General features: G+C 31.5%; 3 protein-coding genes across 3 annotated transcripts; all 3 read right to left on the minus strand.

The window, feature by feature from the left end:
• Window positions 1-2747: 2747 nt before the first annotated feature.
• Window positions 2748-5839, minus strand: LOC125070486 (allergen Tha p 1-like). Its single transcript, XM_047680378.1, has 3 exons — window positions 5701-5839; window positions 4602-4783; window positions 2748-2994 (listed from the first exon to the last, which is right to left on the minus strand). Exons 2-3 carry the CDS (start codon window positions 4777-4779, stop codon window positions 2810-2812), a joined length of 363 nt encoding a protein of 120 aa, XP_047536334.1. The 5' UTR covers window positions 4780-4783; window positions 5701-5839; the 3' UTR covers window positions 2748-2809.
• Window positions 5840-7581: 1742 nt separating this feature from the next.
• LOC125070485 (ejaculatory bulb-specific protein 3-like) lies at window positions 7582-9976 on the minus strand. Its single transcript, XM_047680377.1, has 3 exons — window positions 9923-9976; window positions 8966-9159; window positions 7582-8091 (listed from the first exon to the last, which is right to left on the minus strand). Exons 2-3 carry the CDS (start codon window positions 9144-9146, stop codon window positions 7907-7909), a joined length of 366 nt encoding a protein of 121 aa, XP_047536333.1. The 5' UTR covers window positions 9147-9159; window positions 9923-9976; the 3' UTR covers window positions 7582-7906.
• A 9361-nt stretch (window positions 9977-19337) lies between these two features.
• LOC125070481 (allergen Tha p 1-like) lies at window positions 19338-22684 on the minus strand. The gene is made up of 3 exons (XM_047680372.1): window positions 22613-22684; window positions 20374-20561; window positions 19338-19601 (listed from the first exon to the last, which is right to left on the minus strand). Exons 2-3 carry the CDS (start codon window positions 20558-20560, stop codon window positions 19411-19413), a joined length of 378 nt encoding a protein of 125 aa, XP_047536328.1. The 5' UTR covers window position 20561; window positions 22613-22684; the 3' UTR covers window positions 19338-19410.
• Between the last annotated feature and the right edge of the window lie 3017 nt (window positions 22685-25701).

The following is a 25701-nucleotide window of genomic DNA, read 5'->3' on the forward strand; positions in this document are numbered from 1 at the left end:
GACGACATAAACCAATTGCGTTATATATTTAAAGAACGATTCAATTCCTTTTTATTACAAAGTTCATAACCAACAACAAAATCCGATATTATGTCTTCATACCGGTCATATCGTATTTTGTTCGTTACTTACCCTACATTTATGAACTATTACATAACTCAAGATCTTGATACGACCATTTCAAAGGTTGCGAAGTATTTGTTTTGTGGATCAAGTTTCCGTTTAAGCTCGTCGTGTTTTTCGGGTATATATATGTTTTGAAAGCCTCGAATGTTCTGCCAGCGAATCTCTTCTGCGATGACGAACATTTGGAACACGCTGTTCGAACGATTTCTGGTAGAACTGCTGAAATATAAATAACTTATTTTAAGCATGTTTCGCTGAGATGTATTTTTTCTGTGAAATATTGGATCACACACTTGTAACCACAATTTACTTAGTTAATGTGTTTGTTTAACATATGTAGTATATAAGTAAGCCTATAACAAGTATAGCGTAGTATATAACATTTTAGTTCAAGATCAACATTGTAAATAAAAGGCCGTCTAAGAAATGTAAAAAATAAATAGTTACTGTTAAGTCTGTTCATCAATTTATCATAGAACTCTTGATATCTTTTTAATATATTCTGTATATATTTTACATATTTTTTGATATAATATCCTATCGAACTTTAGTCACACCGTCAATCATTACTACTTTAGTTCAAAAGGCGTTAAAGATGATATGGTATAGTAAGAAGACAGAGGAATCGAAAGTGGAAGTCGTTATAATATGTTCATTTGTGAAAACAATTTGTGTAGTACGTAGTGGGTTGCCTAGTAGATATATAATGTTAAGTAATAACCTGCACATATCCCAAGACTGAACTAGGACCTCCTCTGAAGAAAGTCAAATCAACACAAATCAAAATACTCTTTATTGTACACCAGTAAACATAAAGTTGAATTACATTTAAGAAAGATGCACAAGAGACGGCCTTATCGCTAAACAGCGATCTCTTCCAGGCGACCTTAGGGTAGAGGAAAGAAACAGATATAGAAAGAGGTAGGGGTGTACAAGGCAAGGCAAGGCAAGACGCATCCTATGACGCATTAAGATCAGCCTTCGGAGAGACACGAAATCTTTTTAATTGTTCAGACATTATATCACCTAATTGCTTTTGTTAGGGATAAAGACTTGTATTATGTTATTTCTAGGCGATACGAATCAAAATATTCTTTATTCAAATAGACTGAAGCAGTTTTAATATTATTTTTATTTCCGCCAAAAAATGCCCATAAACTCAGTAGTTACACTTGTTCTCAAATAAAATACATTGTCATCGGGTATTGTAACACAAAACCACAACGCTGAGTAATGAGGATAAGCGAGTCAGATTAAATAGTTATATTTCGATTAAATAGCATTTGATTTATTTAATTGCATATATTTTAATCGCATTGAAACAACTAACTCAGAAAAATCAGGATAATGGAAAATATTATTTAGTATTTTTATATAATAAATTTTTATGACAAAAAAACTCATGTTTTTGTTCTCTTTTAAAAAGTATATAATAAAACAATAACTTTAAATATATATTAAAATAATTAAGAAGAAAAAAAAAGGTAAACATCCAAAATACATACCTTTGAATACTCTTCCCACGGGAGTACACGGGCCTTGGTCTAAAAAACACTCCAAATATTTATTCAACAGCCTAAGATTCTGCACAAAATGATCAACATCATAGTGATCATATCGCTTATCGTAGTATATGTCTTCAGCAAATGCGGAACAAGTTAACAAAAACAAAAAAACTATTTTAACCATATTAACCTGAAATTAAAATAAACAAATACAATAAGAATATAAATTATGATAAAAACGTTTTAATGTTGAATGTATTTGAATGAACTAAATAAAATGATGTGGATTTAACGATGCCATCTATTTAAAACATCAGACAATTTGACCATTAGCCTTCAAATAAAAATCAAGAGGCTACACAAAAAGCATTGAGGCAACCCGACATTACTTACGAGTGCATAAATATACATGACTTCAAACATGTAAATCTCATTATATATGGACAAGCTGTCCTTATCAGAGAGTTCAAGTTATTTATACCTAATATACCAAAGATTTATGAGAGCGTAAGTCTTTAAAAACATATTACGCTCGCTATTTTGCAAATAGGAAAGTAAGTTTAATCCCATTTATTTTATATGAAAAACATTTTGGTTAATAAGTTATGTTACGTTAGTTAGATTTTATAAAATTCCTTGCATGACGTTGCTTACATTTAATTTTAATTTAGTCCCATTGAACTTTCAGAGAGAAAGAGTGATCCTGTGCTTGCTCACACTTGAGCACTATAATAACTCCTGCGCTGCTCCGTGACTCTCTTATAAATAGTATAATTTCTCTTCATCTCATTTGAGTACGCCAATTTCAGTGAAATTACTCTAACAGATAGATGCATGAATAAAGATAAATTCACTCAATGGTCTAGAACTAAGTTAACAGATCGAGGAATAATTGTAATATATACCAGATTGAACGAAGGTGTTGTTTGAATTGTGAACAGTTTAAAAAATTAATAGTGTTTGAGAGTATGCTAGCAGCCTACCGAATTCATTTTTTTAATTCTGGTTTATTTCTAAATTAATTTTACCTACAGGCTTTAACTGAAATCAGCGGACAAAATATTTAGCGATTACTTCATGTATAGGGATAGTAAATGATTAAATAAAATCCGAAAATTATTATATATTCATGTATTTAAATCAAAATCAATATAATCGTTCAAAGTATTAAGAATTTCTTAAGCATTTGCAATAGCTGTTTCCAATGTGGTAAAATATTTGTCTTGAGCGTCGTACTTTTGTTTGAATGATTGGTAGCCTTCTGGATTTTTCACCTTGAGTACTTCTAGGAAACGTTTGAAGATATGCTTTTGAGCAGCAGTACATTTGGCACAACCTTCGACAACAGCTTCTGGTATGTCTTCTGCAAATTAATTAAAAAACAAAAATAATTTAATTTTGTAGTATTTATCACGAGCTAGGAACTATGTTATTTTATTACAGTACCGGTATTAGTAATTCATACGATAGATAGATTAATTTGTATTTGAATGCCCTCATAATATATAAAAACTTTTTGGTTACAAAGCAAAAAAGGAAGATAAATTGTGTGTAATTTTGGTGATTATTAAAATGTAACCATGAAGTTTTACGATACACTTAAATATAAATATAAAAAAATTGCTTAAATGCTCGCCCGGCACTTGCGACACGAACGTTGTTTTAAATCGAGGTAAATTGTGGTTTCTGCAATATTCCGTTACCAATTTATTTCCTGGCTACGTTAAAGAATGTTTACTTAAAATAAAGTAACAGCCCATTGATGACCCATTGCTGGGCTAAGTGGTTTGAAACTTAATCCACAACACACCTCCAATGCCTTTTGGAGGCGTATTACAGATTTTCATCGCACAAGGGCAAGTTTCATCACGATGTTTAACTTTACCATGAAGGTGAAATATAAACAAATTGTAATAAGTAATTATTATTGGTTTGCTTGGGTCTTATGCGTGATCTTTGGTGAAAAATTGCGTGTTCTAAGTAGCCTCTCAAGTGGTCTAGTGGCCAACTATCATGTTTACCATATTTTTCAAAGCTATCTTATAAACTAATCGTATAGAATGTCTTTACCACTAAGTAATTACTAAAAGATATGATACCTACATATAACATAACTAGTTTCATTGAAACGCATAAAGTGGTCTTACAAAATGCGCGCTCTTAGACAGGGAATAACGTTTTCCAAAATGGTCTATCACGAACATTGTTTCATAAATCATTCAAGAAAAATCCTGAAATAACCTGTATGAAAACCGCGCTGTGCTGAATTTACATTTTGATTCGTAGGAATATGTTAATAAAGTTTTACAATTCTTATTTTAAATATATAAATATTATTAATTATTTGCCGTACTGGCTGAAATGAATACGTAATAAAATAAATATATAACTATGTCTCATAAACTTTTTATATTATAGTAACAAAAGTTAGCAACAAACGCTATAAATAATAAATGTATTTAAATCTTCTCTACGAAACTATTTCTGGTCTCAACTTGAAATCACGTTTTGTTTTTTGCGGCGATTAATAGTACAGTCAGAATAACGTGAAAAAAATACTAAGCATATATGTAAAAATAATATGAATATATTATAATTATATGTACAGGAATATTAATGAGATGCTATCTTACATTTATCATGTCAGACTGCGACCATTATAACCTTATTTCTCATTTAAATTAATAAGATGCATTAATAAAATACATGTAACTTTTTATTAACTTATATTATATCTAAGAAAAAAATTATAACACCTTGTACAATTACATGAAAACCAGGATAGCCCTGTCTCCTTATCTTTGCTTAGAAAGGGTTTTACACGGCAGTGTGGAAAAAACTTATCTTAAAAAAAAACGACCTTCGTTAGTCGGTTGTAGTATAAATACCATTTCGCCCCAATGTAAACGCAACTTGTGTGATTATCATATAAAGTTGTTGATAATAAAAAATAATATGAACTGTACTCACTCTTAAAGTCGGCTGTTTGTTCGTTACAAGTCCCTTTATCAATGAAGCAATCGAGGAACACTTTCAGGGTATCAGGATCACCAACTACCGCTTCAATATCCAAATCGTCATTTTCACTGCTGTATAATTCAGCAGCAGTGACGAACAACAATGCGGACAGCACAATTAAACACTTCATGTTTCTGCGAATGATATTATAAAAATGAGAATTAATTACTAATTATAAATAAAATATACATTAAACAACGCATCAAAGATAGATACAAATCTTTCGTTGTGTTCTTTCAAGGTTAACAAAAATAATTAGTTTGAAAGACGCCTAAGTATTGTTATTAGTGTTTATATCTCGCATATACTTTGTATGTCTCAACAGATTATGAGTGAGAGAGTTAAACGATTTTGTATTTGCACGTACACCAATCGCCAAAGCAGATTAACCATATTGGGCCCCTAGGCAATGCACATCACGGGGCCTAAAATAACTAACAAAAAACTTCCTAAAATAACACAAAGATATATTTACAGATGCAATCACCTAGTCAGTTGCCAACACTGCCTAGTAGGTAATCCGACCATGATTAAATGTGCCCTATAATAATCCTATTTCTTTTGGGTAAAACTACTGACCGCCATGGTCGTTAACATGAACATCGTCATAAATAGTACGTTTAAATAAATATTATTTTCAGCAAACAACATAATTTATTTTTATTCATCTTTATGATTTTTTTATATGAAAATTGTATATTTCATAGTATATTGTATAAAATATTTTTGGATATTACCACATAATAAATACAATACATTTATCGAGACCAAAACAACAGGCAAAACCTAACGTAAATAAATAGAATATAATATTTAATGAATAATGTAAACGCAGGTATATGAAAATACGAAATAAGAGTGCCGTTTTTTACATGGCTCTTGTATTTTTACTTGAACGCGATAAAAAAATATATTGACAAAAACCGGATTTATGTTTACCAATAAATTACAACAGTTGCCTCTCAAAATTGCATCATAAACGAACCAAATAAAAATAACAACGTTACATAACAAACAAATGTTATCAGTGATATAAATTATAATATCTTACCTTTATGATATTTCGAGTCCTAGTTCACGGGAAATACACAGACGAGTGTTTCTTAAGTTTAAGATCACCCTTTATATACATGTTCCTGTGATCCGACAAGGCTATTTGCATATTAAAGAAAAATGTTGTCGATGAAGATTTTACAAGTGTAATCATGTGTGATTCCGATGTTGCTACGCTTTTTTTTACTATAAAACGTGCATAGAATTTGTTTTAGAAACAATAGCATGAATTTTATAAATAAACACTTCCAACTTGACAAGATATCTCCTGCATAACAGAATTCGATTTACATAATCTCGTGACATTCAAAGAAATACGATATATTTTTATTTATAACGATTCTCTGTGGTTTTATCGCTACTTGAATTATTGTTATTATTTACAAAGGGTAATTAGGAGCACAGTTGCAACAAACGCACACAAGGTTTCGTTAAATAAAGTCGAATCGAACCGAAGTAATGAGGTGAACCGGTTTTGAGTTCAGAATTTTTTTTGACTTAACTCAGTTCAATTTGACTTTATTAAGACTTTATTTCTCAAATTATATCCAATGTATCTATTTAGTCTTATAATAAACAAATATAAAAAAAATGTTTCTTAACTTCTCATTTGGTCATAGTAATGAATCGGTTATAAATTAAAAGTATTTTATTTGAAGTAAGGGGAAGTAGGAAAAAAATTAAATTATCCACTTCAAAAATTACATATAATTAATTGCAATATTTTTTTTAAAATATTACATAACTGTACTAAAGTTGATTGTTAGATATAGTTTCTTATAAGCGAATCAAATCAAATCAAAATATATTATGTATAAATAAATGTATTATTTAATCTAGTAGGCACTTTTATAGTACAATCGGTAGGAAATTTTAACACAGTTTTTTACATTTCCTGTCGGGTCTTCTCAGTAGAATCTATTTTAATCCTATGAATGATGATAATTTAATCCTGTAAAATGACGATAATGCTTATACTCTTATAAAGCAGGTTTTTATTATTTTAATTCAATAGCATTTATGAACAAAAGGTAAAAATCCAACCTGATAACATTTGGCAATATGAGTTATCACCCTTCGGGATTTCTCATACAAAGTGGGTATAATTACAGTATGTTTACTTCAATGTTATTTATCTACACAATGATTTAGATATTTTTGAAAGAAACGGTGACTATCATTGGATAGATACGAGGAGGAAAGCTTATAGTAGGGGGAGGGGAAGAGGGGATTTTTGCTGGAGGCTTTTGAGGCTCGAGCGTGTCAGATAAACATATAGGAAAAATCCTTGCACCCTTTAATATAGTTTTATAAAGTATGAACTCTTAGTATGGGGGTATGTGTTGAGGAGAACCCGTCAGATTAGTAAAAAAAAATCGAGCCTCTGAAAAACGAGATCGCATCAGATTAAGTAACGACAGATTAATTACATTAATAAAAGAGTATACTTCAATAACCTGACGATTTGGGCGTGGCGTTAAGAAATCAGCGAGCTCTGAAGTTGCAAAAAAAAAATGTCAGGCAAAAAACTCAGTAGTTTTTTGCCTGGTGTCGGTAGTACTATATGTTAATAAAATTCAAAAACAATACTTTAAGGACTGAATACATATGTCCCTGACCATATATGTTCAGAAGGTTCATAAGCAATACTTGAGTTACGGTAACGCTATACCTTAATAAAAGTCGATCAACTTCAGCATTAGGTAAAGTTACTCCATTTATAATATTATGCCTAACCGCATAGCATCGGTTTAAGACGTGGAAGTGACAGTTGATGTAATTTACCGCCATTTCGTAAACTTGTTTAGTCTTTATAATAAGAGAATAGAATATACCAAACAAAAGACAGTAATAAATAAATTATCAATACGTCTAAAGTAGAATTTGCTTTAATTATTCATCAGGCGATTACATATTTCATCTTAAATAAGTCATAATAACTAATAAATTATTAATGGTAATTGAATGTGTTAAAATGATACAATTACTACAATACAATTACATTTGTGTTTTTTTGCAATAAATAAAAAGAGATACAGAAAAATAATATGCAATACAAGGATTTATTTATTATTATATTATTTATTTTAGTATTTTCGCTCACCTACTATGAGTCTATATCTATTATAACGACTTCCTCAAACCTTCAAGCCTTAGGGTGTATATTTAAAAATTGAAAAAGTTTAAGTTTCATTAATAAAAGTTTAGTATTTTGATAATTCTTTTTCCAATGCATCAAAATATTTGTTTTCGGGATCATATTTTTGTCTGAACTCATTATACTCCTTAGGCAAAACTTTTTTGACTCCTTCAAGGAATTGTGCAAACATGTGTTTCTGAGATGGATTACATCTCTTGCAAGCCTGCGCGACAGCTTCGGGGATGTTTTCTGGAATAAATTGAAAAATTCATTAATAAAATACTTCTAATTTGGCAATTATGTTGTAAATTTAAAAAGAAACAGATATATTACTAGAGCATGCAAACTGAAAACTCAAAAACGTCCCTATTGAGTGTTAGGACCTCTTGCTATACGTTATTCGTCGCCTTGCGTCAAGTAAAGACAACAAAAAAGGATTGTGTTACTAAAAATATTGCGATAAAATAAATAAAAAAATAAGTCATCTCATTAGGAAATAATAAAGACGCAAAATTATTTGTGTATTTCTATTTAAACGTGGATTTTTTGGTGTACGTATACATACATAATTAGATCTTCAAGTTTAGATGCGACAACAGATAAAAAGAGGGAATGAATACAAACTACATGTATTTAAATCTTAAGCGATGACGAAGATATGGAAATATTATTCTTTGACTAATTCAACAATGAACAAACACACCTACAAAAAAATTGGACCCGATTCACTCGTTGTTCAGGTCACTGTGTATTCCATCGGAAAATAATCATTTATATGTAATTTATAATTTTAGATATTGTGTTATATTGGGATTTGGTAGGCTTAGAAAAGCTTAACTTGAAATTGTCGACCAAGATTTCTTATGAACTGTCTCCGCCATCTTGGAAAATGGTAATAAAAAAAACAGTTATTTACGATAATACATTGCAGTTATTTGCTTCACTAGCTTGATAAGTTTAACTTTTATCTCTAAAATTTATCAAAATAAAGCGTGAAAGGCAATTTTAAGTTTTAAAATTTCATTCAAATACTAGTTTTTCGTGAATTGAAATAAAACCTTTTTAAGATATTTTAACACGAGGTATACATAAGCATATATTTTAAATAAAACATAAGACATACTTTTATAGCTAGCAGTCAGTTCAGTGCACGGGGCTTTGTCTTGAAAGCAATCCATAAATGCTTGCAGCTTAGTTACATTAGCAATCAGTGCATTAATATCGTAATTATCGTTGCCCGTCTTGTAGAACTCGATGTCAGCGGCCACAACAGTCAAAACGACTAGAAATGCAACTGTCTTCATCTTGAGAGTTATTCTAAAAAATAAAGTTAATTTTATTTATTTATTATATATTTAACACTTTTTTGTACACCACAAGCACAATCACAAACGATTACAAAATATACAAACTAATAAACTAATGGTGAAACAAAAGGCGGCCTTATGGCTTATTAGCCATTTCTTCCAGACTACCTTAGGTTAGAGGATTGTGTTTGGAAGACAGTATAGGGTGGTGCAATTTTAAATTTGTAAATATATTTTTTTATTTTATATTCAATACTTTTAAGTGCATTGTGCTCTATTTATTTATTATATTATATTTTCAATGAACAAGTTAAATTAAACTGCAATAGAAAACCTACTGTATTCTTTGTTTTTACTACCGATAATAAATGGTAAAATTATTGTTTTAATTTTATGTTATCAATATTGTTTGTCGTGTTGTGTGTTGTTGTTTGTAGTGAATAGATCACTTGACTTCTAAAACCATATTAAAGTCTGTAAACTATTGAATGGTCCTTCAATAATAAACCCTCTAAACCAAAGTATTTAAATCACTGGACAAAATTTTGTGTAAATTATATTTTTAATTCTAGAAACAATTGATATTTGTTTTAAAACTTTGAGTGTATACGAGACACAATAGCTAAGTTATTAAAATGAAAAAATAAAATAAAAATATATATAGATATACATCTAACTGTCTTCGGACAATTTCACGTTCAATAGTTTTCACGAATTAAATTATTTAAAAAAAAAAAAAAATTAAATTATGAATTATTTTTTTCCATTAATACCTCCTCCTTTTTCATTTCATCAGCGAAACGGTCATTTGGAAATATATAGACAAAATCAAACGTGGCCTTATATATATACGAGGTTTGTTCAAAAGAAAAGGTGAATTTTGAATTTTCTCGGGCAGTGTACACTCGATCATCGTTTTTTTCTTTTTATTATGTTGGTACACATATGTTTCTTATATGTTGACATTATCAGCCATTTTGGATTAGTGGTTTGTTTTTGACAACTGAAAAGTTTAGTAGTGTTTTTGTGTGTTCTTCGATTTCTTAATTTTGAAAAAAAAATGGATCAAAGAATCTGTATTAAATTTTGCGTTAAAAACGGAATAAAGTGCTCCAACGCACTTAAAATGTTGACTGTGGCATTTGGCGAGTCTACTTTGTCACAAAAAAGTGTTTATAAGTGGTACAACCGCTTTACAGAAGGCCGAGAAGATGCTGAAGACGATGAGCGTCCGGGAGTTGCAACCACGTCAATAAATGAAGAAACCATCGAAACAGTGAAGAAAATGGTTTTGGAAACAGGTTGTACGGTTAATAAGGAGTACTACAAGGAAGTTATGCAACGTTTACGTGAAGCAATTCGGCTCAAACGATCGGAATTATGGAAAAAGAAATCATGGATTCTGCATCACGATAATGCACCAGCTCACACTTCATTGCTTGTTCGTGATTATTTGGCCAAAAACAATACCATAATCATGCCTCAACCACCTTATTCACCAGATTTGGCTCCCTGCAACTTTTTTCTATTCCCAAAACTGAAGAGAACAATTAAATGAAAGCGTTTTGCTACTATTGATGAGACAAAGTCGGAATCGAAGAACGACCTAATGGCCATACCGAAAAACGCATTTCAGAAGTGCTTCGAGGATTGGAAGAAGCGCTGGCATAAGTGCTGTATATCTGAGAGGGATTACTTTGAAGGTGACAAAATGGATAATGATGAATAGATAAATACTTTTCAAAAAAAATCAAAATTCACCTTTCCTTTTGAACAAACCTCGTATATATATGATATATTACAACAAACTTCTTACCAGACGGCAGTCAGATAATAATATGTTTTTAAAATAGGAGTTGATATTTATACTGTTCCTAATTGTTATACAATTTAAAATAATCTTCGAACAATTAAGAACTATATTTAATATGACTGACTAGTGTCTACACGCAGCTTGCTTTTTATAATACTACGTTGGTAATGAAAATGCGCTTACCTTGAGAATGAGACGTTTTGAACGTTATGCAAAAAAATATTGGTAAAAATATTGGTAAAAAATATTGTTAATATATGTAATACCAAAAGACTATGTTATCATACTAAAGATTCACACAGATTTTCTATTAAAAACCATAAATTATATGATTTTAATTAATGTAAAAATCCTAAGGCAGCTTAAAGAGAAAATATAAATCACGATATAAGAACTCTGCAAATTTTGTTCTCTATCTTGTGCAGATGTAAAACCAAGTGCCTTTTTGTAGGTATTCTTCAGACAAAAGTCAAAGCGTGGTAGCCACTTACAATTGGCACGATGAGAAACATAAACGATGCCTTACTTCGCCAATACGCCATCAACTTTGGCAACTAAAATGTCACTTTTGACTATAGTTAACATATACTGCAGTAGGTACGTTGAATACATTCATAACATTTGATTGATTAAAAAAATAACATTTATACTATTCTACGTCATGTTAGGTGTATATTTTACATACTGATATACATGTCGCCGCGAATATTATTTAGCTGATAGGTAAGGGTGATTTAATTATACTCTAAATAAAATTATTGTTAATCTTAGAAATGATTGTGTGATTAAAAATGGACAGTACTGATTTATCATATTGTGATGAATCAGTGCCGATACTTAGAAGATTTGTTTAATCGTGTCAATGAATTTTTGTAATTAATTATTTAGACACTAATTAGATAATACTACTGCAATTCAGTTTAAATTATTTTTAATTATTTTTATTCAATTTTAATACAGTGATTTTACCACATCCGTTTGTTTAATCATTAAGTGTTTTTGTGGTTGACGTCCGCCTCTAGAGGGACGGGCGATTTAATAAAAGAGGGTTTATTTGAGCGCAAGATGCTTCGAGGCGGATGCCTCGGATGCGAGGAGTAAAGATTTATTAATTTAATAAGTAAAATCTATGTTAGTTAAATAAAATTACTTCTAACTAACCTAACCTTCTTTATATTTCAACAAATACCGTCAATATCTTAAAGTTGCTTTTAAGTATAAAAATAAAATTATTATAACTATAGCAGAGGCGATGACCAAAACAAGGCCAGCGGTTCTGCGTATTTTCAAAAAATAACTTCCTATCTTAAATTCGATACATATGTATAGAAAAAACTACAACATATGACATTAAAATACACGGACAGCTTATGCACGCAAATAAATATCTTAATATTTTTCTTGAGGAAAAAACATCGCACAACATAAACTATTACTATTTTTTTTTCTTTTAGAGACTACAACAACGTTATTGTTATTATTTATATATGTTTGGATAAGCTAGTTGCCCGGAGCAGTTAGCTGTTAGAGTCAAGAGAACATGAACGTAAGACCGCGGATAAATTTATTAAAATTGTTAACGGTGCAAAGTCAAATGGCGCTCTGGCGCAAATGGGTGTACCACAGGGTTCAATTTTAGTACCTCTCCTGTTCTTAACATATATAAATGATTTACCTTATTTTGTAAATAAGACTTGCGACATTGTACTGTTTGCAGGTGATACATCCCTTATTTTTAAACTCGACAGAAAAATAAACAACTATGACGTTGTAAGCAGTGCTCTGTCGCGGGTTCTTGGTTGGTTTGACATAAATAATTTGGTACTAAATGCTAAAAAGACTAAATATATTTTGTTTTCTCTGCCAAATGTCAAATCAAAATCTTCTGCCGTCATTTTGAACAATGAAAGGCTTAAGTTTATTGTGTCGACGGCTTTTCCTCCAACGACTCCAAACTTCAGTGGGGCACCCATTTGTATGCCCTAGCAGGGAAACTAAGTAGTGCCATTTATGCAATAAAAACAATAAGAAAACTCACGAACATAAGTACTGCTAGACTAGTTTAATTTAGTAATTTTCACAGTCTTATGTCATATGGAATGTTGTTATGGGGTAATGCAGCAGATATTGAAATAGTATTTATTCTGCAGAAAAGAGCTATCCGAACTATTTATAATATTAGCTCTCGGACATCATTACGCGAAAAATTTAAAGAAATAGGTGTATTAACGGCTGCTTCACAATATATTTATGATAATAAAATGTTTATACAGAAGAATATACAAAAGTATTCCATAAATGCTGATATACATACTATTAATACAAGAAATAAGAATAAACTTGTAACCCCTACTTTCCGTTTGCATACAGTACAGAGAACGATTTTAGGCAATGGTATACGCATATATAATAAGATACCGGGAAATGTAACCAATTTACCATTTACGAAATTTAAAAAGATTATTAAGACTAAATTAATAAATAAGTCTTATTATTCATTAAATGAGTACTTTTTAGAAAAAAAACGCCTGGATTTAGGCTCGGGTTCCATCACAGGACACAATTTTTTGTAATAAAACAGCATTGTAAATCTGTTTATTTGAAAAGAGCAAATATGCAAGTTTTTTGCCGTTTCTTCTCGCTGGAGGCTGCGTTCCGAAACGGTGGTAGTTTTTTAATATCGACGATTTAAAAACGCTTCGGTGTGAAGTATACTTGAATAAAATTGATTTGATTTGAAAAACAAGTGCAAGTGACATAACAAATTGACAGACACCAGGAAAAGTTAAGAGATGACAAAAAAAGTATTTAAGCCATTAGGCGTTGTTTAACTTCTTCCAACAGCTTCTGTATTGGACAAATTAATTGACTTTGTTAGTAGGAAGGAACCTTGCTTTGGCTGGCTGGAAACCTATATATATATATAAAAAAAATCAATATTCATTTTATATTAAAATTAAAAAACATTATGACAAGCCATGTAAAAAAAATTCAAAACCAATAAGGATATATTTTATTATTTAATCTATTACTTTTTAAAGAGTTGAAAATTTCATAATATTTGGTAATCTAAACGAATAATTACAATCTAAACAAAACTTTATATCAAAAATATTAGTATAGCATCATGATAATCGTCTTTTAAGGAAAAATCAAAGAAGTGAGTTTTGTAGAAAAAATAATAAACGAATATTTGGTTACGATTTAACTATAATGTTTAGAATACAAATAACAAAATGATTTCATTGTTGTTGCTACCTTAGATTTAGGAAATACATCGAGAATAGTAATGGGTGAATAATACAATTATCAATGTGAGGCGTTATTACCATAAACAGCGTCAGCGACGAATATAAATTACAAGATTATTTGAACTGTGTTTGGCTGTGTACAAGCCCGCCTGTGAAGGTATCACCCATATCCATTTCTAAATGTGATGGGAAGCACATACCTTCAGGTGGCCCATTTGCCCGTCCTACCTATTTTATAATAAAATTAAATATTTTTTATATATATATATATATATATATACTATATAGCCTACTAATATTCAACATCACGTACATTACTCTGATTCCAATATAAGTAGCTAAGCACTTGTTTTATTTACAAACACCCAAAACTAATGAACCTTTTCTACATCGACTCGGCCGGGAATCCAGCCCGGACGAGGTTCCGGGTTGGACTCCCGAGTGGCGTACCCATGAAAACCTGTGTACACACTACTCGACCACGGAGGTCGTCATGTCATATTTTTAATTTAATTGGATTAAAAGATTTTATTTTTAATTCAAGTTAATAATACTTTTTATTTATTTATTTATTTTTATTTATTTAAAAACTTTATTGACCAACAACAAAAGTTGGAACAAAAGGCGGACTTAATGCCTGAAGGCATTCTCTACCAGTCAACCTTTAGGCCAAACAGAAAGTCATGAAGGCGGTAACAATAAATTTTACAATAAATACTATAATAATAATAATAATAATGAAACAGAAACATAGATAAAATATTATATATATGCATGAGAATACACATTTATAATTAACAGAGACATAATAGAAATTTTAAAAACAGAGCGTAGTGAGAGAAAGAAGGAGAAACTTAAGAGAGGTTTTTAATAAGATGATCCTGTAAACGACGCTTGAACAATGCCTTAGTAGAAGCCTTTCTAATTTCTACCGGAAGTTTTTACTTGTCGCATTAGTAATACTAAGCAGTCCTTGCTAATTTTTTGTTCTGTTATATCTATTTTTATTATATTTTATGTATTTATTTATGTAAATATATATTTAAATTATATATATTTATTGTTATCTGTGTATTGTGTACTATTATATTATGTTTTTGTACTATACTGTACCCTTCCCATATATGTAAATATTATGATCCTCTGCCCAAAGGTTGCCTGGAAGAGATCGCTGCTGAGCGATAATGCCGCCTGTTGCACCTCATGCAACTTTGTGTAGTAATATTGTAATTTTTAGTTTTAAGTTTGGGTGCAATAAAGAATTAATAGATAAATAAATAATATTCTATTTTTAAAAACATATTATTCATAGAGAACTTTGGCAAATTTTAAATCAATACTTAAAATAAACCTTTATGCTATAAACCTTAATCAATTACAGCAGACATGACCTATAAAAATACACGGACATATTATTAATTAATATAAAAGGCCATAATTTATACCGGTTAAAGTTGAGGTCAATCTTCGGGATGATTTCGGCCACGGTTGCCCTCAAGGGAGACCAGCCAATTTCGCAGAACATATTTATAGTGTACAATCGTGTGCGTAAACACAGATGTACTCTTATAATCCGATAGGATGGCAAATTCAACACAACTAGACAGCCGTCAAGCGCAGGACCGAGAGATTTACGTTTACAAGGCATGGAAGCGCACGAAGTTCCAGCCACAGGGCGGTTACTGTTTATTTTTCGACAAAAAACTGTTAATTTTATGATATCGGTAGGCGGACGAGCAAATGAGCCACCAGATGTTAAGTGGTCACTACCACCCATAGACAATGGAGCTGTAATATTAACCATTACTTACGTCACGAATGCGCCACCAACCTAGGGAACTAAGATGTTATGCCCCTTGTGCCTCTAGTCTTCACTGGCTCACTCACTAACTAAGCCGGAACACAACAATACTGCTGTTTGGCGGTAGAATATCTCATGAGTGGGTGGTATCTAACAAGATTGGCTTGCTCAAAGCCCTACTACCAAGTAAATCCTATATATAATACATACTGCTGCTGCTTTAAAATGTATAACTTCACCATCTCAGTCATTTACAGCTCACATCGTCCAACTACTGGCCCAATCACAGTCATCTATTATAGTCTGCCAATCAAAAGCAGCTATTATTTTTTCGATGTCTTTAGATCAACAAACGGGTTGTCGGCACACTAGGCAGGTCGCCTCTCTCACTCACTATATTTGTTTAACATACGCCTTGCCCTCAGGACAAGTGTCTCAAACCCATTAACCAACAGCATACAGGTAACAATGGTGATTTATGGCAAAATGAACGCTGTAATGATGAATGATGATGATGTGAAAATAGCTTTCGCGCAGTGGACTAGTCGCATTAACTATGCTAAAGCCAAAATCAATCTGGCGGACCAGATTGCGGAGCCACGGTGATGGTATGTCATAAAATTGGAATAATATTACCATTATGTATGAGGTGAAGTTATCATAAGCCGATAAAAATATTCATATGCAATTTGTTTTATTATGCAATGAAATCCAACAAAAAACCAAGAGTTTATCGCCACTAAAGCTTTAAATTTATTTTAATGTTATTATTCTCTCTTATTAGAAATAATATTATATATTATAAATATTCCAAAAATAAAACAAAAGAATCAAAACCATTTACCAACTTAATCTTTAACAGGGCCTATCCGGAATTGGGAGCAGTGTGGTAGTGATTTATTACCACTATAAAATAAATTCAACTGTTTCACAATGTTTTTAGATTCTAACAAGAAAATGACAAGTCGTACTTAATTCCATAAATTATTTTATTAATTAACATAACTTCACTTTTGTATAAAAACTGCAATCATTTTATAAATAAATATTGCTATTTATAATTTAAAGGCACTTTATAATATTTTAGCCGAGCAAAAGCGGTTATGATCTCCTATCCACACTATCCAATGGCTCACCGGACTTCCTAAAATAAATAATTAAAAATTAATATAAAACTCACGTAATGACATCACATTTTTTTTAATGATAAGATTAGATAGTATTATGTTAGATTTCATTGCAAACAATACTTGCCTAATAATCTTCAAGATGCAAAATTTTTTTTAGTTAATTTCGTTTAAATTACATAAATAAATAAAATTTTTACCGATCAAACATTTAGAACGTGAGTTTATACATTCTAGTCTTTACTTCAAAAAAATAAGACGCTTTTCAAGTTTCATGTCCATAAAAAACTATACCCGATAGATTTTTTTTAAGATCTAACATACATAATTCTGTTATAAAACATTATCATTTTCAAGTGTACGTCTATTATTAGAATCTTCATAATAGATAGCATTGTAGTCAATAAAGTGACGACCTATTGAGAATAAGTATAATTTAATCCCATCAAAACATAAATGTGAAATGAGAGCCAAGTTTAATATTATGATATCGGCCTTGGTTGTTGACTTCAACGACAAAAGAAGTGAGATCTAAATGGGTGCCAAGTTCAATGGTCAGTCCTAAAATGTATTTATAACTACATAAAATATAATATCTTCTCATATCTTAGGAGAATATATTGTAGTCTAAGGTCTGACTTGGCAGTTGTCATATGCGATATCATTACTGTTTGTACATAAATTATTAGTAAGTACTTATTTATAACAACATTAATACCAAATGGTTTTTGTTAAAATATTGTATTTTCCTACGTTTACGGGGTATAATTGTCTTTTTTGTGTTCCAAACTTGCCAACATTGCAGTATTATATCGGTTACATATATTTTGAGTGGGAAATAAACATTCTGCATTATCGTACAGCAGTCTAAAATAAGATATGATTTCTTTAAGCCTGTCCTTTTTATTTTTAGTCGTTAATTTGAGGAGTCGATTAGATAAAGTACAACTGTCTTGACTTGTTACTTTACCGATTCCTAAACGATTCAACATTTTGCTCCACCCCGCTGCTCTGGCGTCGCACCGAAATGCCTATTATTTAATCATTTATTATAATAATGATCTTACTCTAATGATGTGCGTTAAAAATTGAAGCAATAATTAATACTAAATCCCAGTTAATAACGTATTAAATACGAAAGTCGAATTTACTCTTCATTATAAAGTACTAAATCGAAAATATTTGGATAAAAAAAATTAAAGGTAATATTCAAAACATTATATATTCACGTGAAGACCTTACCGCTACCGCGTGTCTAGATAAATTTTAGATAGATTAAAACTTTGACTTGTTTGAATTTGACTTTGACTCCTCTACTGTTTAGTTAATTTATGTCATCTGCAGTAGTAAAGTGATTTCAATTTCCTAAAATTGATATTGCTTTTATAAATATTTTATTCCATTACCACAGACTAAGCGTCCATGCCCATAACTTTTAATTTAATTTCATATTGTACCTCAGTCAATGATATACATTTTAATTAAATTTTACCCATGTTGAACATTACTGCTACAAAGGTGTTTAAATGTAGAAAGTTTGTAGGTATCTAATATATCAGCAACAGCAGCTGTAACTATCCCCATGTATTATTAAATGGGGCAAAAATAATAATAAATCCAGTTTAGTTTAATAGTCACAAAGTTACAATTTAAATTAAATAATTTTTGCTTAATAAACAATAGCATAGAGTCCAAAAATTCTTAAGAGACAAAATATAATAGCAAGATCTAGCAGTACCTAATAGGTATGATAGGGTTTTAATTTTATTCATAAATTAGATGATTGCGATTATTTTATCTTATTATTAATTCTATTCATATTTAATTTGAGAAATGAAATTACTATACAATGGAGAATTGTTAGTGCTAAGCATTTTGTACCTACCGACATTGTAAACTACAATCTGAAAAAAATAAATGAAAAATTGAAATAAATCTGCAACAAGTATATAGTCTGAAGTTTCTATATATGATATGCGTGTTTTAATTTCAGAAACAATACCAGAGAAATCCTGCAATCGTAAAGTACACCAGTTGTAGAACTTATCATAGCGGTGGAAATAAAAAAGATAAAAGTTTAAAAAATAGTTTTTATTACATGTTAATAAATACTTACATAAAATAATATTAAGTACTAAAATTATGTGATGTTTTATAGTTCTTTTTTTATTTGTTTCAAATCAATACTTTTTTTTAAAATAAATTTCCAAAGTGTCAATTCTAATGACCAGTTTATAATTTAGTTAAACCGGCATATTAACAGTATATTTTATTTTTGAGATTCACTAAGAAACTGTTTAAAAGGTTCGACGTATTCGCCTGTTGGGTCTTCCTTCTTGATAAGCTCATCCCATTGACTAGGCAGCTTAGTTTGGATACCATGAACGACAACGCGAATCAGCTGGCGTTGTTTTGGCGTGCATTTGGCGCATTTAGTGCGAAGCGCTTCAGGAATTACCCCTGTAATAAATATTATTATATTAAAAAAACGTCATCATAAATAATAATAACAAAACCGAATAAAAGTCTAGATTATATTTTATTACATTAAAAGTATTTAATTTGCAAGTTATATTTTGTAATGTACGTGATGAACAGACTGTATAGGAGCAATACACACACACACACACACACATACGAGCTCAGATATCCTTTAAACCCAGACGAGCACCTCTGAATTTTGACATGTTTAATTTGTATGTATAGTTATTCTCATGGTATACGGCGAATGAATATTTTTCCACAAACATTAATTTAGAGCTCCGATCTCCTCAAAAACAATAGGAGACTTTAGATCGATAGTGGGACATTTGTAGTAGTAAGTAAAGGAACAGACTGTTACTTTACTTACTACTACAGTCAATGCTATTCCCTTTTATAGTCCGATGACACGACAAGCCCGTAGACAGTCAGGCAGAGGACCAATGTATTTTAAATGCTTTCCGAGGTATGGAAATGTAAACACACATAACATACATATATAATTACATTTAACTAACATGACTGTATTTTTAGATATTGAAGAAGAATAACTACTGAGTTTCTTGTCGGTTCTTCTCGGTAGAATCTACATTCCGAACCGGTGGTGGCTTTACTTTAAATAGTTTGTTGAACGACGATTCAAACTTGAGCCTACTTGAATAAAGTATATTTTCATTTTGATTTTGAAACACTGTCAACTTCCAAACTGCTACTAAAGAATTTCTTAGAAATAGCCAAAACACAGTCTTACTTTTGAAGTCAGATCCCTCTGACGTGCAAGGTCCTTTTCCCAGGAAGCATTTTACGTAACTCTTAAGTAGGCGATCGTTATCTACCAGTTCCTGAGCGTTGAAGTTATCGTAACGTGGGTTGTATGTGTCGGCAGGAAGAGCGAGTGCTGCCGCAAAAATGGTTGCTAATACCACGACTGTCTTCATGCTGTTGAACAGAGTATATTATCAGATTACGTTAAAAATGCGCTAAGTAAAAGCAACGTTAATAATGCTTACAAAGCTAAATGAATCTAAATATGGCCGTAAGTAAATTTCGTTTAGTATGTTTTTTTTCTCTTTGTCTAACGTGTATACTTATTATAAAAGATATTACAATGAAACTTAAGTCAACCGGAAGTTATTGTAAAATGGATAAATTGACCACACACACATGAACAAATATAGGTTATGATGGTTAACACAACTAGAGATAAATCAAGTAGAAAACGACACCGCTTCAAATACTGAATGCATTTAACATTACCGATCCCGAAATACGCGATACATCTGCAGTATTTCTTAGCAAAAATACCTAATATTTCTTATCAGCACAACATTACCACAATTATGGGAACAACGAGACGGTCACTGGTATGTTGCTGATTAGAAACAAAAAGGCTATTTGATGGTAAGTGGTAAAGACTATAAATGTTAGAATTGTAAGAATCGTCAAGTCAAAGTCTTTTTTCAATAAAGTATCATTACATTTGGTTAATTGTTGACAGTAAATACTAAAATATATTTTGCAAAGAAATATATCAAATCTTAGAAAATATGTAAAAAGAAAAAGCGATATTTTTTGCTGTGTATGTTAACATTTTTATTTAATAATATTTTGAAAGCGGAGGCGATCGTTTAATGGCCAAGGTAAAAGTCGTTAGTTTTGAAGTAACCTTTAGCACACAAATGTTCTTTAATCGAACATTGCCTGTTATATATTCTAGTCATTTTTTATGTATTTACAAACCTACTATTATAGTATCAACCTATAGATAATCATTATTTTTATTTCTTAACATCTTAATAAAACTTTAGGGTTGTTATGAATTGCACGAATAACTGTCATTTGCCATAGATCGTACAGCATATCAGCAACATTTGTATGTGAGCTTATGGCACCACCTACACAGACTATATTTAAAAAAAAAACTCTTAGCTTGGGTTGTCTGGAGAGATGGCTAATTAGCCATAAATACGCCCCTTTGTACAAAACATTAAATCTTTTTATATATTTTTGTTTTATTTTTAGTATTATTTCTTTTATAGTCCTGATATTTCTGTACATTATATTAATGGTGTATAATAAAGTATATTATATACATTAATATTACCTATAAGAGTTATCTTTTGTAATTATAAGTTGATGTGAGGGTTAACCCTTACAACGTACCGTCAGGTTAAATATTCCTGTAGCACCAAAATACTATAATTACCATTATTATTAAAATACTATAAATACAAAAAAACCGCATTTAATTCGAAATTGAATGATTGTCACCGAAATAATGCAAATGCGTGATGTAATGAATTTGATTTATTGCAACCCCAGATTTGTAAGTTTAATAATAATAATAAGAATATTCCATATACTATATATACTTTATAATAGCTTAGTATATACTTTATTTAAATTATTTTATAAGTATGATCTCAAATTTGTGAAATTTTACATAACAATAACTAAGAAAGTGTAGAAATAAGTTTTTGTTGTGTTGAATAAAATTGCCATTTTTGTTTTAAGTTAAAGTATTAAAATATAATTTAACTGAACGATATCTTAATAGTGTCTCTTGTCTAAAAATATTGTTAAAGATCAATTATTTACCATGATGTTGACCGTATGTAATTAATAATTAAATCGTCACGGCGTTATCAAAGACGTTTAGTTCAAGTAAGTCTGTAGAGCTATTCTGTAAGATCAAACTCGAAACTCACAGCAGAACACATGACTATAATAACTGTATACGATACTCTTATCAAAAAGTTGTATATCGTAAGTCGGTTGTCAACGTTTCACAAGTGAGATACGAAATGAATTTTTACAGAATCTCAGAATCAGAAAATAAAGGTGATGCCACAATAATTCAAAAGTTAACTCAAAACTAATTAATTAAGAAAAAAAAAAGAAATATTTAAAAATGCATTATAAGAATGTATGACAAGTAAGTATGAACTTAATTTAATGTGGAAGGGTATAAATAAAAAAAAATAACTCACATTTCGAGTGTGTTGTGTCTAGTCTGTGCTAATACTGTTTGAATTATCGCCAAACAATCTTATATATGCAACTTATAGCAGGAAAACACGTCCATTAGATTTGGTCAGCAAATTCAATGATTTCGTGAAGAGTAAACATCTACAAGAGCCTTAGAATCTACTGACGCAGATAACCAGTTCGAGTGACGTTGATATATGAAACCTATTAAAAAAAAATTGTCTGTTCATTAAAAACTTGGGGAGATTCCGTAAAAAAAAAATTGATTGGCAACGTCGAAATAACGAATTCGATTATAATATCAATAAATATACAATTACATTACATTAAATCGTAATCATCAAATCAATCAAATACAATAAAAAACAACAAACATGTTTTGACATATATTTGAATCATTCGTGTGATGAATATAAACACAACATAGCATTAAAGCTAAAATGAGACATGGAAACGACAAATACGAGCACAGTCAAATGACATTCCGCAGGGTTAGCTGGAACGTGATAATAGCCATTTTCAACAATGAATGTTGTTTAATTTATTTTACAGTATTAACGTCGTTTATCATTTGCAGTTACCTCATCGTTTGTCAAATATGAACATGTTTTATTTGTCACTTCCTATTTTGACTTTTTGCAATGGTTACATTTTTTATTTTTTATTATAATAAAAATCCACGGTTTGAGACTGAATTCGTCTCTATATTGTAGTTGTTACAATTTCTGTAATGTTTAATATGACAAGTGTTTATAATTCGAAATATTAATAAGTTAACAATCGGCAGACGCATAAATCTGCTTACAATACACAAGATAAAAAGTATATAACGGTTTGACAAATTAAAAACAGGTAAGACACAGGACGAAATTTCGACATAAATTAAATATTGAATAAAAAACAAACATACAAGCATTTTTTTTTTATTTAACTCACACAAGGGCTCACAGTTACCCGTGCCTTTTTTACATTTTATTTTTATAAATTGTGGCGTTATTTTATATTTTTACTAAACATCAGCAGATCTTCGCTGGACTTCGAGCTTGTCGTCTTCTTGGAAGACGTGGCCAACACTGACATTTTTTTTTCAGTTTAAAATAATATATAAATAATATATGGTAATATATAATATATAAAAATACTGTATATAGTAGTTTTTTTTATCCTAATTACTGCAATCCAGCGGGCCCTGCTCCGTGCTCGATCAGAGAGAGCACAGCCTCGGCGACTCTGATGTCGCGTTTATGTATAGATTTCTTAAGACTGTGCTCTAGGATGGTCTTTTCTGAAACACCCGCCGCTTGGCCGATGAATCTGCCAATATCGTCGCTACCATAGTCCGTGTAATAGACACAGGTGTTAGTGTGTCTAGTGTTTGCCACAACTGCGTGAGGAACACTTTCGTGTATACGGAGCCTCACATTCTTCGACTGGACTATGATAACGTCGCCGTAGGTCTGTCCCTGAGATTCGTGGATGGTCATGACGATTGACCCTTCACCTTTTCCGTATCCCTGGTCCATCAGGAGTTTCTTTTCCTCCTGCGTATGGGCCAGATATAGGGTTTTGGTTTGGTCGGATGATATGTTGGCGTCAGTGAATCTCTCCATTTTGAGGGAGTGGACGATGGGGCTTGCAGAGTAGATGTTACCACTTCTTTGTCTTCATCGAAATTCCTGACAATGACAATCCACGATATCTGTGGCAGTTCCCAACCCACCCACCCCCACCCCCGGACCTTCTGAGATGGACTTTACCATTGTGAGTATCCTGTCATCTAGCATCACTCTCGTGCATCTGGTCACTACCACCACTGGGTCTCCTGTTGGTGTGAAGAACCTAGGGAGTGCGTCTTTTCGCCCCTCATCTTCAACCAGGCCCACGAATCCTTCTGCAGCGCTGTAAGCAGCCATGTACCGCCCCGACATTTTCCCTTTGGGATGTGTCGTTGTTGTATATGGCCGCCTCGGCTTCTTCAAGCTCCACCTCCAGCAGCTTTTCGTTACCGCGTCGGTAGGTCTGCATGATCTTTTTGCAGGTGGCTAAGTGGACCTCACGGGTGGCCGTCACAATAGCCCGGAACTCTAGGAAAGCATTCACTGCATGGTCTCGAGGGTTTGACGCTGGTCTTAGCTTTGGTGGTATTACTTGACACTTATCGGCACTTGTTAGATGGGCGCGTGTTGTTTTGGGCTTTCCCGGGTCGTTGACCATCAGGAATTCTCTCATTGACTGCGCCTGTCAGAGTCTGATTGGGGTGAGTGCGACATCTTGTTCTTCGGAGATACCAGATCGCGGATTAAACACGTCACCGCCGTCACATCAGGTCCAGGGCTCGGCCGTCTGTCTCGACGGCACTCCGGGGTCTGGGCCGTTCTCTGCGCCGCTATTTTCAACTGCAATCGCTCAGATCCGCTTAATTGGGTGGCCGGCTTTGCAGTGGAGAATGTTGTTGGGACCTCGGGTTTCAGGAAACCTAGGTCTTCCCCCCTGTCTTCATATGCGAACATACAAGCATTAGAAATTATGAGAAAGATAAAACTTAAGGAATTTGAAAAAAAAATCTGTTTAAAATATCATTCTAAGAAACTTCACAGAGTAAGATTTATCATTTATCAAACACATCGAAATTACTTAATTATTAGAACATCAGTAACTTAGCTTAAAAATTGTTTTTTTATGTCTAGATAGAGTTTCGCACTTTGTAGTGCAGAGGAACTAAAACAATTAACAAAGAAGCCAACTTTATTATGTTGGTGTTGATGACAGCTACGCTTTACACTCGCCAAACGTCATACTACTTTTACAACTAATTAACTAGTCGTGTACTTAGTGGTCAATTATAGTGGTCAGCTTTGAGAACTTTTCTATACATATAAATAATCAAAGTTTCGTAACTCAAGTGATTCTTAGTAGTCAATTTTAGTAGTCAGCTTTGACAGCTTTTCTAGACATATAAATAATCAAAGTTTCGGAACTCAATTTACGTGTTACGTGTGTTATTTATTTACAAAAGCCAATTGAGTCAGACCGTATTTTGTTTTTATGAAAAATATATGTTTGTGGAATTATTTCAAATGTAAATAATCTA

Source organism: Vanessa atalanta, chromosome 17 (genome assembly GCF_905147765.1).
Source record: "Vanessa atalanta chromosome 17, ilVanAtal1.2, whole genome shotgun sequence".
NCBI lineage: Eukaryota > Metazoa > Arthropoda > Insecta > Lepidoptera > Nymphalidae > Vanessa > Vanessa atalanta.